We start from the raw sequence: 14,375 nt of genomic DNA, 5'->3' as shown, positions 1-14,375 counted from the left end.
TAGTGTTAATACATATGTTTCACCATGATATTAATCACCAGTGTGTCACAGGCTTACATAAAACATCTCACTTGCTACATGTTGTATACAATATAAGTGTATTATAAATCAGTTGATTCAATTGCTTATCTCTCAAAGTTCAGATCCTCTGTCTTTATAGCGCAGATAAAGTTTCTCTTCCCTGATGGGATGTAGATGCCAAGCTGACTCCTCCCCTGCTTATTAGCTTGATAGCTTTGTTTACCTAATATGTAAATGGCCCTTAATTGTCTCTGCCTGATGACCGGGCTGATCAGATAAACAAATACACATTCCTTTCGCTAGGGCAGACCTGTTTACCAAGGCCCCATGACATGCCTACTTTAAAGACATTTTAGTCATAATTCCAGCACATATCTATAACTTTTAATACACCCTGTACATACCTCACACAAGAATAACCAAGATTACCCAAGAAAACCCTGTACATACCTCACACAAGAATATTATTGATCAGTGAGATATTAGATTTCCAGTGATATCTTACCTGCTACTTTGTCAATACAGATTATGACAAATGTGCAGCCCTGCCCACACTCCACCCCTTCCCCAAAGCCCTCGCCCTGCCCCGCCCCCAGCCCTGCCCCCACTCCACTGAGAACTGCAGCAGGCCCGGACCTGCACTCACCAGCGGTGGTCAGTGCAGCAACTGAGTGCTGGGGGACGGTTCCCCCGTGCCCTCCAAGCCAGCCCCATTCCCTGCGGGGGGGCTGCATAGGGACCCAGAATAGCTTGGGACAGCCCTGCTGACAAGAGCTGCTGAGACACAATAAGGAATTACAAATGGGCCTCCATGTCACAGAGTTCTCAGCATCAGAACAGGCTAAAGGGAGACAAGAGAAGATACAGGGTTGTTCTCTAGTATATAGAAGAATTATGGAGGTGGTTTGAGAACCAGACCAATACAACCCATAATTATTGTTAAGCAGAAGGAATGTTACCCACATGTTTTTCTGCATCATATCCAGTAAACTGCATTTGCTTTGTCAAATCCTGTGACCCTCTGAGACAACAGCAGGTGTCATTTAAAAACTAAGGAATGTAATGAGATTTAAAATAATTTAAGCAAAACAAAACAAAACAAAAAAAAAACATGAGTGAACAGTGAATTCAGGCAGAATCATTTCATTCATGTTATCATGTGGAATAATTTGTCATGTAAGATGGTCAAAGCAAATGTTGTAGCAATGGCTTTTGGCAACAATTGAGCATTGTAATTGGGGATAAAAGGAGTCTGATGGAGACAGAGACAGAGCTGGGGTTAAAATAAACTCAGAGGAAAAGCTTGTTGGGCAAAGTGGTTTTTTCCCGTCCAGTAATTTCTTATCTCATTATAATTTATCACTGGCAGCTTATAACGGCAGTTAAATGGTTGCTTTCTGCTGTCAAATGGGGAAATAATTCATCAATTCAAGTTCATAAATCATGTACTGGTACAGAGAGTACATTATACAACTCAAATCTCCTACCTTAACATAGTAGTTCATGAAAGAGCCTGTTGCAGACAGAGGTCTGAGACATCTCAGTGAAGATTCAGGTACGACCAAACCCAAAAGTGCTTGCTGACCTTCAGGAAAAGTGGATATTCTTTTCCTCATGATGATAGTACTGCAAGAGATGCTATGGCCTTTGCTATGTTACAATATCATCTACATGATATATTACTTACCAAGAGGTGCATGATATATTACTTACCAACAGCTGTACATATTTTAGCAGTACCAAAAATATATACCTCCTGTTTATTCAACCTTATTCCAAACATATAACCTCATGAATAGCTTTCCAGGCTGGCAGGCACACACGGAAAAAGTGGAGAAGCTACAGGTAAGTGTAACAGGTATATTTTTAAATTGCACATTGCTCACCCTAAAGCCATCAAAACATTGCTATAAAATCAGAGACTGAAGTGGTTCCGGGGGGGGGGGAAGGTTGGCTGAATTTTATTTCAAATATAGATTATGTTAAAGTGTTTTTATTACTTGAATAATGTATTTGAATGTTAATAGATCCATCTGTATTCCAGGTGTAATTTTGACATTACTGGGTATCTAGCAATTAATCCTAGTACATTTATTTGACACTATATGGGCAAATTTTAATTTTATACTCCAGTTAAACTTTGGGGGCTTTTGGAAGATCTTTAGGTTTTAGAAACTTCAGAGAGTAGAAATTTTTATATGTAAGACATTTACTAATTCTCCTCTTCATCCACAATAAAGCTACCAACAAAAAATGCAGGAATGCATAAATATGATGTGCATATATTCTCAGGGTACTTTATGTGAGCACATTATTAATGGTAAGAGATGATGCTAGAGAGACCTTGGGCCAAACTGAATTCAGTGGAACTTCTTCCATGAATAAGGCTAGCAATATTTGCTCCAGCTCCATCTGAAGAATATAATGAAACTAAGGAGAACTAATGATGGAAATAGCTGAGGTTTGCTGACAAATTACTATTATTAAAACCAATGCACACGGAAATGCAAAGATTTATGTACTGCTAATTGGAGTTATGTGTTTACAACCAGGGAACATAACTCAATATTAAGTCCTTCTAAGTACATAGTGCCAAAAATATTTTTGGAATGCATTCTAAGTTGTAGGCGTTTTTTCTCCCGATAGTCCTGCAAAGAGCCAAAAACCTCGGACATGTTTTACCATCCTAATTGCCCTCTCCTAGAACTTTGCCAATTTGTCAATACCCTTCCCATAAGATGACTTTCATAAATTGTGTGCAGTGCTCCAGGTATGGTCTCACAAGCCCTTTCTGTAATGCCATTATGACCTATTTTGATTTGTGCTATATTTTTCTATTAACACAGCTGAGATTCCCATTTGCTTTCTCATCTGCAGCCAGACGGTGCAGTGATGGCTTTAAGCTTCTGTCCATCACTGCTCCAGAGCCTTTTCTTTACTAATATCTTGTAGTAGGTGATCTTGTATGACTGGTTTATGACTAGAGCTGTCCATAAGAAAGTAACCAGAGAGTAAAAATACTCCTTCTACTCATAGATGAGCTACCCAGACCTTGAGTCTGGGCCCAGAGAAGTAGGTCGGGTCAGGAGTAAGAAGGAACAGTGCCTATACTCCCCTGAGATGAGGGAGTGCAGTGGGGGACAGGATGTGTGGGTGTAACTGAGGGTTCTTTCACTTTTCCCCCTTAGTCAGTAGTTCTTCATGCAATCACATCTTAAATATTGTTGCTGCAATATACCCTGTGTGATGGGGCACAGCCAGATGGCTACAGTAAAGTACTGAGAAACAGGTATGTTAGCCCCAGGCTAAACAAATCCCTAGGATCCTGGTAACCGGCCCCGGGTTTCCTGGCCAACCTCCGGACGGCGATTCTGGAGTTCTTTTGGCCAGGGACGCACTGGGTCTCTGCAGGGGTCCTCCACCTGCCCCTGGAGGAGGGGGGGCAGGGCCTGAAGCGCTCAGGTCCATGTCTTCCGCCTCCAGGCCCTGCAGAGGCTCCTGTTTGGTGCGGGTAGTCCGGCGTGGAGCGTATTGGCGCACGCCTTCCTCCGCCGCTTCCGAGGGCTCCGATACGACCAGCAGCTCTTTTACCTCCATCCGAGAGGTCTTCCGCGAGACTTCTCCGGGCTGCCGGTCTTCTACCAAGACCTCCTCCGGACCTGGAAGCTCTTTTCAATGACCAGGTCCGTGGCAGCCACCGTGGGGGTTGACCTCCTCGCGGAGCCCCTGCTACACAATCCCCAGCTTCGTGTGCAGGTGGCGGAGTCCCCCACAGTGTGCCAGAGGCTGGTCTCGGCGGGAGTCACCAGGGTCGGAGACCTCCTGGACTACGACCGGGGAGACTGGCTGGATCCCCTGACGCTCGCTCAGCGCATGGGGCTCTCCAGACCTCGTACTCCCCAGCGCGTACTTCAGGAGGTGAAGGCCGCTTTACTGCCTGCTGCTCGGGCTTACCTCGACCGGGTCCTGCGAGAGGGCACGCCCCGCCCACCCTCCACCCCAGGCCCCATGGACATTGTTATCGGGCCCCTGCTCCATGGACCCAATCGGCCCCCTCACCCTTTCACTGCCAGCCGGCTGCATGATCTGCAGCCGGTTTTGCGCCATGGAAACATCTGTACTCGCTCGTGCTCCATACCCTTCACTACCTCACCCTCGCGTCCCGCCCCGATACCACATGGCGGGACCTCCTGCCGCCTCTCGAGGGTGAGGAGCCCCGGTGGGCCAGCTTGTACTCTGCCCTGGTCCCGGTTGGCGGCTCCTTCACGGAGCCGTGAGCACGGGCGTGTACTTGGCGCGGTTCACGTCTGTCCCTAGCACCTGCCCTTTCTGTGGTGAGAAGGAGACCTTGGCGCACGTTTATTTGGAGTGCACCAGGTTGCAGCCCCTGTTCCGGCTCCTCCTGAATATTTTCCTGCGTTTTTGGTTGCACTTTTCCCCTCACCTTTTTATCTACACGCTCCCCATCCGTGGCCCCACGAAGTCGCGGGATCTCCTTCTCAACCTCCTCTTGGCCCTGGCCAAACTGGCCATCTACAACACCAGGGAGAGGAGGTTGGCCGACGGGGTTTCCTGCGACTGTAGGGCCTATTTCCGTTCCTCCGTCTGCTCACGCATCCGGGCAGAGTTCCTCTGGGCGGCGTCCACTGGCTCCCTTGACGCCTTCGAGGAGCAGTGGGCATTGTCCGGGGTTCTCTGCTCGGTGTCCCCATCAGGTTCTCTTCGTTTAGCCCTAGGACTTCACTCCCGATCCTGTTTTTTTCATTAGTTGTCCCCCGTAATTACTTGGTGTCCCAGACCTGTGGGTCCTCCCCTTAGGCTGGGGGGAGGCCCTACAGAAGTGGGCGGGCTTTGCCCGCCCACCCCCGCTGGATGCCAATAGGACCCTGGTAACCAAATGGCAGTTGCTCCAGGTTAATCAAGGCACCTGGGGCCAATTAAGATCTTTCTAGAAGGCAGTAGAGATAGCTACTTTAATTAGAACACCTGCAGCCAATCAAGGCAGGCTAATCAGGGCACCTGGGTTTAAAAAGGAGCTCTCTCCAGTCAGGCAGGGAGGAGCCAGAGGAGAAGGAGCATGTGTGAGGAGCTGGGACCAAGAAGGCAAGGAGCTGAGAGTGAGAGAGTGTACTGCTGGAGGATTGAGGAGGACAAGCATTATCAGACACCAGGAGGAAGGTCCTGTGGTGAGGATAAAGAAGGTGTTTGGAGGAGGCCATGGGGAAGTAGCCCAGGGAGTTGTAGCTGTCATGCAGCTGTTACTGGAGGCACTATAGACAGCTGTGATCCACAGGGCCCTGGGCTGGAACCTGGAGTAGAGGGTGGGCCCGGGTTCCCCCCAAACCTCCCAACTCCTGATCAGACACTGGAGGAGCTGACCCAGACTGTGGGTTCCACAAGCAGGGAAGATCACTGAGGTGAACATATCCGCCAATAAGTGCAGGACCCACTAAGGTAGAGGAAGAACTTTGTCACACCTGATTATCTTTTCTTAGTGCACATATAAAATTAAAATACTACTACTGGCTCTTTTAATTTTGCCTACCTTTTCTATGATACAGGATCTTTCCTTCCTGGTACCTTCCCTGCTTTTAGTTTCTCTGATCTCAGTTTCTACCACTTTGGATGCTCACAGTACATCTCCATATGACCGTTATGGTTATTTCATATTTTTATTACATTAGCTCCAAGAGGAAAATTTCTTATGTTTCTATAGCAAGGACCATTGCACTAGGTGCTATGCAAAGCCACAATGGGTTGGGAATTTTTTGTTGGAAAATGGTAATTTGTCAAGGTTGAAACTTATCACAAGAAAGGGTCAGTTTCAACTAAACTTTCCTTGGGAAGGTTTCTCAGGTCCAGGATAGAATTTCTGGTCAAAACCAGAGAGAGAGAGAGGATATTATACGCTAATGCACTCCAGAAAAGCAATCCAAACCCACAAACCCCAGTTATCACAGAGGCCCACCTCAAAACAGCCAAAAGCCCAGGAATGTGAGAGACCCAGGTCCCTGTTCTGCCAGAATATCTCTCTGCTTTTTTGCAAAGAAGTTTAGAAAAAGGTTTCTGTTTCGTCCCGATGCAGAATGGAAACATTTTAGAGGGACAGGGAAACACTTTAACATTCAGCTCTAAGGAAAGCACATGTTGTGCCCAGATCTAATATAAACACATGCAAGGACAAGGGAACCCAAGAACTTGTAATCTAAGATGCCATCTAGCCTCCAAGAAAAAAACTGATATTTTTATTCAACATGGATGATCCAGTTCAGATAAGATAAAGCCCAACAAGATCCATCATCCACAACTACAGGTGTCCCTACTGTTGGATCTCCATGGACCACAATCAGATGATCTTTTTTGGTTCCATTGCTGATGTTAGCATCACAGATGTTAGCCGAGACACAAAATGCCTTTGTCTATTTTCTTCTGGCCAGTAAGCTGCAGCTGTTTATCTATGCCTTGATCATTTCCAGGATGTATTCTCAAAATACCCTCTACTGGGAGCTGTTCCTGAAGATTATTTGGACATCTCAGCTAACACAGACTGTAGCCACGTGCTTGTTAAGTGTAGCAACCTGTAATGAAATAGTGCAATATTCTTTTCTATTCTCAGGCAGAGCAACACAAGGGAGGATGAGAAATCTCGGCAATATCGGTTCTCTGAAGATTACTAGAGCAACTTTTGGAATAAAGAGGTTTGAATACATTTTCATAAAGCAAACCTCTTTGAATTTCTGGATGCCTCTAAACTTTTAGGCACAGAGCTCTTAACCTATACACAGTAAGGGCTACCTGTTTTTTGTTCTCTTTCTCAGTACTGACTCTGAATAACCAGAGTAAGGTGGGCATCACTGCATCAGATATGGCCTCCAGGGCATACTGCCTTCTGGGATTGCTACACCCACCACTAATTCACCACCAAGGTCGGTCCGTGCTCTGCATACTGCCTGCCTGTCATAGAAATGTCCATGGCTATAAACAGGGAAGATATAAATTAAAATAACTACAACATTCACTCAAGTAGACAACACTTTAAATTGCAGATGAGCCGATGTAAAGGATAACAATCTAAGTTAAATCTCTTCTCTCTGCACAGTACTACAGAGCTCCTTGCATAAAGGAGCCCAGGTGTTGCCTATTTTAATGTCAGGCTAGCCCTTTACTCTAACAAAGAATTCCAGATCACCATGTCCTCCAGATAAGGCCACCAGAGTCCTACAGTTCTGAATCTGTATTGTCAAAAAGGCCTGTGTGCTTATGATTTCAAAATGCCAGTTCAGGCATGCTGCGATGCATCAGCAGTAGAATCAGCATTAGAAATACCCTGCAGAAGAAAAAGCGTTTGAAAGCAGTAGGTAAGATTTCTTTCTCCACATCTGCAGTATACACCAGCAGTGAAAATCCTATTAGGGCTTTGCTTCTAACAGCTATTGCTTTTCTAGTTAGCCTTCAGCCATATTTACTAACTGTAATTTACATGCAGTAGCAGGCCTGTCAGTCTGAGCTCAGGTTCTGTCCTCGCTCCTCATAGCACAGTAAATCTATTTTGATGGAAACTCAACTGGATTCCTGAATTCACTTCCAGGAAGTGAGATAATGCTGCCCACTGCATCAACCAGTGGGTGGACTACTACCGCCAGCAGCAACCTGTTCCCTAAATGCTTGTCTCTTACAAGTCACTGTTGATTACAGATGGCCGTCAGAACAGGTGAAGTGGTAGGAAATCAGGCTAGAGAATTGGTGGCAAAAAGACATGTTCTTGGTCTGAGTGAGGCAAATTTCTTACATTTGTACACCAAGGATTGACTGGAGGTTATTCTTGTCCTTCACTACAATATCTATGAAATCAGGATCAGAGAACCTGCCTGGTCGTCAGCCTGACTGAGCCAAATGGCCTTTCAAAGGGAGAGTTGACTATTTGCTGTTGTGAAGAGGTTTCCATTAACTTGGCAGATAAGATTGCCCAGATCTGTGACAGACTGTCCTGTTCCACTAATATAAAGTCAGTTCAGCAGGCAGCAAATGCACTGTCCTTTCTAGATTAATTGTACCTGGTTTTGCTGAAGAAAATTTTAGATTTATGGCATGGCCTTCACAGAATTATCTGCAAAATGGACTCTTGTCCTTTATGGTCAGTGAAAAACAGTAGGGAAAGCTGGGCTCCATTATCAGTTTTAGTGGTCACATCACTTAACCAGGTTTCTATTTTATCTTTGTATTCACTCCAAAATATATTTCGTGGGAGGCACAATACAAATTAACCAAGACCTAAATTAGTCACAGAGGAAGAAGGGTTTCTCAGCATGTTTGCCAGTCCCTATACTAATACACATATTTTTCTTCAATCTTCTGGGACAACACTTATAGCCCCACTTCAGCATCTTCCACCATGCACCTACTCCCAAGCTTTGCTTTGCCTGTAGAATCTGCACTTTGCAATGCAGTCATGGGCACAGACAAATAAACCACTGTCATATTGTTGAAAGATTTTTCCTATGAATGGATACATAAAATCAGTACGTATCTCGATACCTCAAAGCTATTTGCATATAAATCGTGAATAAAAACAGAAAAAATGAGTTTTTCTGCAGCACCAAACCATTACATATCCGGCATCATTTGATTTTGCATGTACTCAGTTGAAGTCATTGCTATTATTCATCTAGACAAATTTGGCAGTGCATTTCAAATATAATATTCTATAGAGATGGACCCAGGCCAAAAACATTCAGATCTGGGTCTCAACCCCACTTAAAATTAGGGTTTGAAGTTATAGGTAAAGTCCAAATATATTTATAAGTTAATGTAAATTGAGATCACTTATGTTTTGCTGCTATGTTCACAATGCTGATTACGTACATTATTAAGGAATAATGGACTGCTTGTTCTAAATTGAGGAGAGTATACAAATTGCACATCAAATGGCAAGGATAAGAATCCCTTGCTTCTCAAGTGTTCTGCAAACAGGAATGGTACCATGTCCCTTATTTACAATTCTTAATACTTCAGGCCATAAATCCTTTTATCTAAACAAATAATGAGAGCAAATATTACAATAGGTGCAGGGCAAATAAATTAAAGCCTAAAGTACTGCACATACTGTATAATGGGGAGATAATGAACAGCTAACAAGGTCTTGCAGATGCTAGAGGAGATGGAAAGAGCTGACAATTCTGTAAGGTAAAGAACATCCACCATGTGGAATTGACATGGATGCATTTACCTTTATTAGTCACATTTAGTTAGTATTCTGACTGAAGACCAGCATGCTACCTGGTATAGCAACTGTTTCCAAGGAAGGTCATGTGTTTTAATTTGATAGCTTTTGGTTCAGGGTTGGTCAAACTGATGATGGCACAGAGATCTGTCCATGGGCAAAAGGAGACTACAAATAATCCTATACCATATGATTTTGACATCCAGAGAAAAAGTTTCATTTCAAATAAGGGACAATGATAATTAATGGGAAATGAATATGTATAAATCATAGTATCTTCTTAAAGTCATAATTTGAACAATCAGCAAAGAATCCTGTGGCACTTTATACATTAACAGATGTTTTGGAGCATGAGCATGAGCTTTCATCGGATGCATGTAGACAATGAACAATGTTATTCTGAAAGCATGTTAGAAATAACACATGGACTAAACAGAACCTTGTGTAAGCAGATGCAATTCTACTGATTTTGCTATTGTTTATACCGAGACTGACTCTGGCTCTAGATACTTCTAAACATTTGCTCAAAAGTTATTGTGTGAAGAACTGGAAGAAAACAATGATTTCAGATGCTTGCTGATGGCAAAATAATAATGACAGGTATATTATCTAAAAAGGGAAATGCAAAGGATTCAGGAATGAATGGGTATATAACGCTGTCCTACTCTTTCATTCCTGTCCTTACAATCTCTCCTGTGAACACACATGCAAGGCATAATAAATGGAAACTACTTAGTGAAAGCTTTCTATTATAATATTGCTTTTTAATTTTATTCTCGGAATAAGTGTCCTGAAGTCCTCACTGAAGACCAGACCTACAACAGAGAATCTGATTGCCAGAAATGAATCAGAAGATAAAAAGCATGCAACAATTGTGTACATGGAACCATAAAGCAGGTTGTGCTGACTCTTTCTCCTCGGCCTCTTTCTCTGGGGCAACATCTTAACAACTTCTAATTATTTTATTTGCAATTGCAGCCAGCGTTCCTCCTCTTCACCATTATAGAAGGGCCCAAGCCACACAGTCCAGATCTGGGCCTGAACTCTGAAGTTTTGGGGTGCCTGGATCTAGGATTTTAGTTTTGGCCCTTTTGTGCCTTTTTATCTTTATGCAACCTATGAATGTTTCATCTGGGGCCTGATCTGAATTTCCCATTTGGGGTTGCTTGGGTTCTACCTGTACTTCAGTTGCTGTGTGAAGCCATAAGAGCATAAGCACGGCCATACTGCGTCAGACCAAAGGTCCATCCAGCCCAGTATCCTGTCTACTGACCCTCCAGGAACTTATCTAGGAACATAACAGCGGCTGTACTGGGTCAGACCAAAGGTCCGTCTAGCCCAGTATCTGTCTACCGACAGTGGCCAATGCCAGGTGCCCCAGAGGGAGTGAACCTAATAGGTAACGATCAAGTGATTTATCTCCTGCCATCCATTTCCACCCTCTGACAAACAGAGGCTAGGGACACCATCCTTTACCCATCCTGGCTAATAGCCATTAATGGACTTAACCTCCATGAATTTATCTAGTTCTCTTTGAAACGCTGTTATAGTCTAGCCTTCACAACCTCCTCAGGCAAGGAGTTCCACAGGTTGACTGTGCGCTGTGTGAAGAAGAATCTTCCCTTCATTTGAGAACTCGTGTTATGCAAGAAGTTTCTTACCTGTAACCTTTAACTGAGTTGTTCTTCTTATTAGCTTGCCTTCAAACTTTAGTTCACAAGTATAATTTCCTCCATCTTCTTCCTGGACTTCTTGTATTAAAAGAGTATTTCCTTTCTGAATTATGATGCTTCTCCACATTTTTGGCTTACATTCCTGCACAGAAAAATCAGTTGCCTAAATTAACCAGCTGATATGGTAAAGCACCAGTCTGACTGGACAAGTAAACACTTACCTCACACAAATCTCAATGGAAATACCTTTGCAAAACTGAGGTTTCTTAAAAAAAAAATCAATTTAGGTTTCGGTATGGATATTGGATATGGAATCAGATACAAATTCCAGGCAACATGGAGATTTGAATATTCACAACTTGAAAAACTGGGGTTTATCTGAAGTCATTTTTGTTTCATTTTTGTTTAACAGACATGTATATAACAAGCTACAGTAATTAACGCTCACTGAACTACACATGCAGTGTTTTAGAAATCATCTACCCAGGGCCAAATAGAAAAAAAAATCTCTACTTTTTTTCATCATAAACCATTGTTTTAGTTAAAGATACATCTGTATTTTCCTAAATATACATACTTGTTCATGTATATGTCCCATGAAATTTGGCTCCAGGCTGAATCTTAACACATAAGGGCTCAGTGTAGATGTACTAAAAAACCAAGAAGAAAATTTGAAGAAAAAAATCCACTTGGTTGGTGGCATTTACAGTGGCACGAAAATTCCTGGCAGTTCCTGATTAGGTAGAAGGATGGTCTAGTGGACACCAGAGTAGGACTCATGAGACCTGGATTCAATCCCTGACTCAGCCCCAGATTTCCTGAAAGACTCTGGGCAAGTCACTTAATCTATCCTCTGCCTCAGTACCACAGCAATAAATGGGGGTAGAACCTCCTACCTCACAGAAGGATTGGGAGGATAAAATCCATTAATGATTAGTACGTGTTCAGATATGACACTGAAGAGGGCCTGAGAAGAACCTAGATAGGTTGCTTCAAATGTTTTGTTTGCATTGTTATGTGTCAGACTTGTCATTTTTGTAAAACATTTCCAAGGATACAATGAGGAAACAGTGTTTAAATATGCTGTGCCTGACTCACTACATTATGTTTTTTAATAAAATCATTGGCCTGAAATTGGATGGTGCAGTTCTCACCTCACCTCCTTTGAGGTGTTGATGATCCACAGGTCCCATTGACTTCACCCCTCACCAGCTGTCACTTGGCCGGCCTGGGCCATATGTCAATATTTTTAATTTGTTGTCGCGGTAGGAAGGTTTGTAGCAGTTCCTTAGTCTTTACATCAGTGTCTGGTACTGTATGTGATTCAGCAAATTCTAGGCATTGCAATATCTGGTGCTTGATCCACTTCCAGGCTGAAGTATTGTATCATTCTAGCCAGCTCAATTTGATAATACTTAATGGTGTTGATCATTTAAAGCACTGATCATTCCAAAGTGTAAACGTGTGGACATAGGACATAGATAAGTGCCTCTCTAAAGAGGTGCATCAGGGTGGTATGTTTGTTCATCTCTCACTGACTTTAATATCCACTCCGCTCAGTCTGCAAACAAAATGATGGGTTGTTTTTGTCCTGTGACTTCCAGTGTTGCCAACTCAACCTGAACACCCAATTCAGTAATCAAGGAGCACACAAAGCAACTTAGGAAGTTGTGAAAAAGTGGCTTTAATCCACGTTTGTCTACTCTAATTCTGGGCCTGAATCGGTCTGCCACAGTAAGTTAGAGCAGCCTAAGGGCTACTCTAACTTGTGTCATCTACTACTGCATCCCAGGAGCCAATATGCCACCTGGGGATTGCTAGGAGACAGTAAAGTCCAGGCCCCTTCCTGGGTCATGAGCCTTATACCAACTGGAGGGAGATGGGATTGAGTAGGAGCCATTATACCAGCTCCATGACAATGGACAAACTCCCTGAACTTTGATGGCCATCTATGCCAATTTTAGGGCCCTTTGTGTCAGTGCTGTGGCAAAAAGCAGTTAAAGCACAGCCCCAGATATGAGCTAAAATCTGAATCAAGTTGTGTTATGGTTTGGCTCTGACATGGCCAGTAATAATAGAATACACTTAAAGAACAGAGTGACATTGGTGGTGTTTCTTTTCCCCTTGAGAAATCATGAAAGTTCCATGTTTTGTATGTCCCAATTTCCAAATAAAATGTAATCAATATACAAGTAAAAAGGTGGATTATCTAACATTTAGCCCTGCAAACTCATACTAGGTTCTGAAACCCTCTGCTTTTCAGACATCATTAGTAGCAAAGACAGAGGATCAAATGCTACCCTTACCAGAACAGATTCTGTGCAGCCCTATTGTCCTATCCAAATTTTGCTCCTAGTGACACTTGGACAACCCCATTACATTCTTGGCTGACACTAGTGCAACTCAGTGGTCTCCAGTGGGGTTGCACAAGTGTGAATTAAAGTGAAATTCAGCCCTGCGCTTGGAATTTAGTTAATAGTTGATAATGCAGGAAAAGGAACTAAGTCCAGCTCCCTATTTGCATGCAGAGAATGGGTCTGATGAGCAAGAAAGTGACGTTTTTACATAGACACCTTTCTGAGCTACACTGGATTTTTAGCCCCATTTAAAGGTGCCCCAAATTTGAACAGACCCTCTGCCCTAGGGTGACTGAACATGAGCCTCGTCCAAAGAACATGATCCAGGTCTATCCATCTCTGATTAAAAAGGACTAAAATTCCCAGAATGCACCAGTAAGTGTATTTCAGCAGGTAACTGCGTTGCATCTATTCTGTAACGTAGCAGTAAAAGTCCCATGTCTCATAATAGCTTCCATGGTAAGATTTTTATTTTTTCTTTTTTTAAAAATACCAGCGTGAACAAGACAAACAAAACGAATCACTTTTCTGTGGCGGGATGTTGCTTCATATATTATGTTCTTCTAATAAAGAGGGTCACATCATTACTATTGTAGTGATTAATGAGGTAGAGGAAACAATGCTTGTATCTATCACGGTTGTCTATTCAGAATTGCACCAAGCAGAGAGGTTTGTAACACTCACTTATTAATTATTCAATACTGTTTATCTCCTTGTTTACTTCAAAACATTTTCTATTTAAAAATGATTTACAACTTCCCCAAATTTTAGCTAATTTACATTACTACTTCCATCTGCTACCCAGCATCTCTAACTCTGAATGGAAAGTTCTGGCTTTTACTTGCCCGGATTCATTTTACACATATTGATTCACTGGTCACGACTGACACAAGAGCGGAAAGGCGGAAAGTAGGACTCACAAAAACCCTACAAAAAGTAGTCTTCATATTCTGGAGGAAATTAAACTAGATCCCCTATCAGAGAGATGTTAAGTCCCTTTAATAATCAGTCCCCAAGTGTATGGTTATTTCTTATTTAACCAGGTCACGTTCTTTTTCTGGTTTTTCACTAGTGTTTGTCTTGATGGGGTAGTTTTAACTCTTC

At 42.9% G+C, this 14,375-nt stretch overlaps 1 protein-coding gene across 1 annotated transcript in view; it reads right to left on the bottom strand.

Annotated features, from left to right (window-relative positions):
* The window catches only part of IL1RAPL2 (interleukin 1 receptor accessory protein like 2), a 556,734-nt gene that overhangs the window by 237,430 nt on the left and 304,929 nt on the right, over positions 1-14,375 (bottom strand). The window contains 1 exon segment of the mRNA XM_030576453.1: positions 10,903-11,056. Coding sequence (XP_030432313.1) covers positions 10,903-11,056 — 154 coding nt within the window.

Source organism: Gopherus evgoodei, chromosome 9, assembly GCF_007399415.2.
Source record: "Gopherus evgoodei ecotype Sinaloan lineage chromosome 9, rGopEvg1_v1.p, whole genome shotgun sequence".
Lineage (NCBI taxonomy): Eukaryota > Metazoa > Chordata > Testudines > Testudinidae > Gopherus > Gopherus evgoodei.
This window is presented reverse-complemented; position numbering and strand designations above follow the sequence as displayed.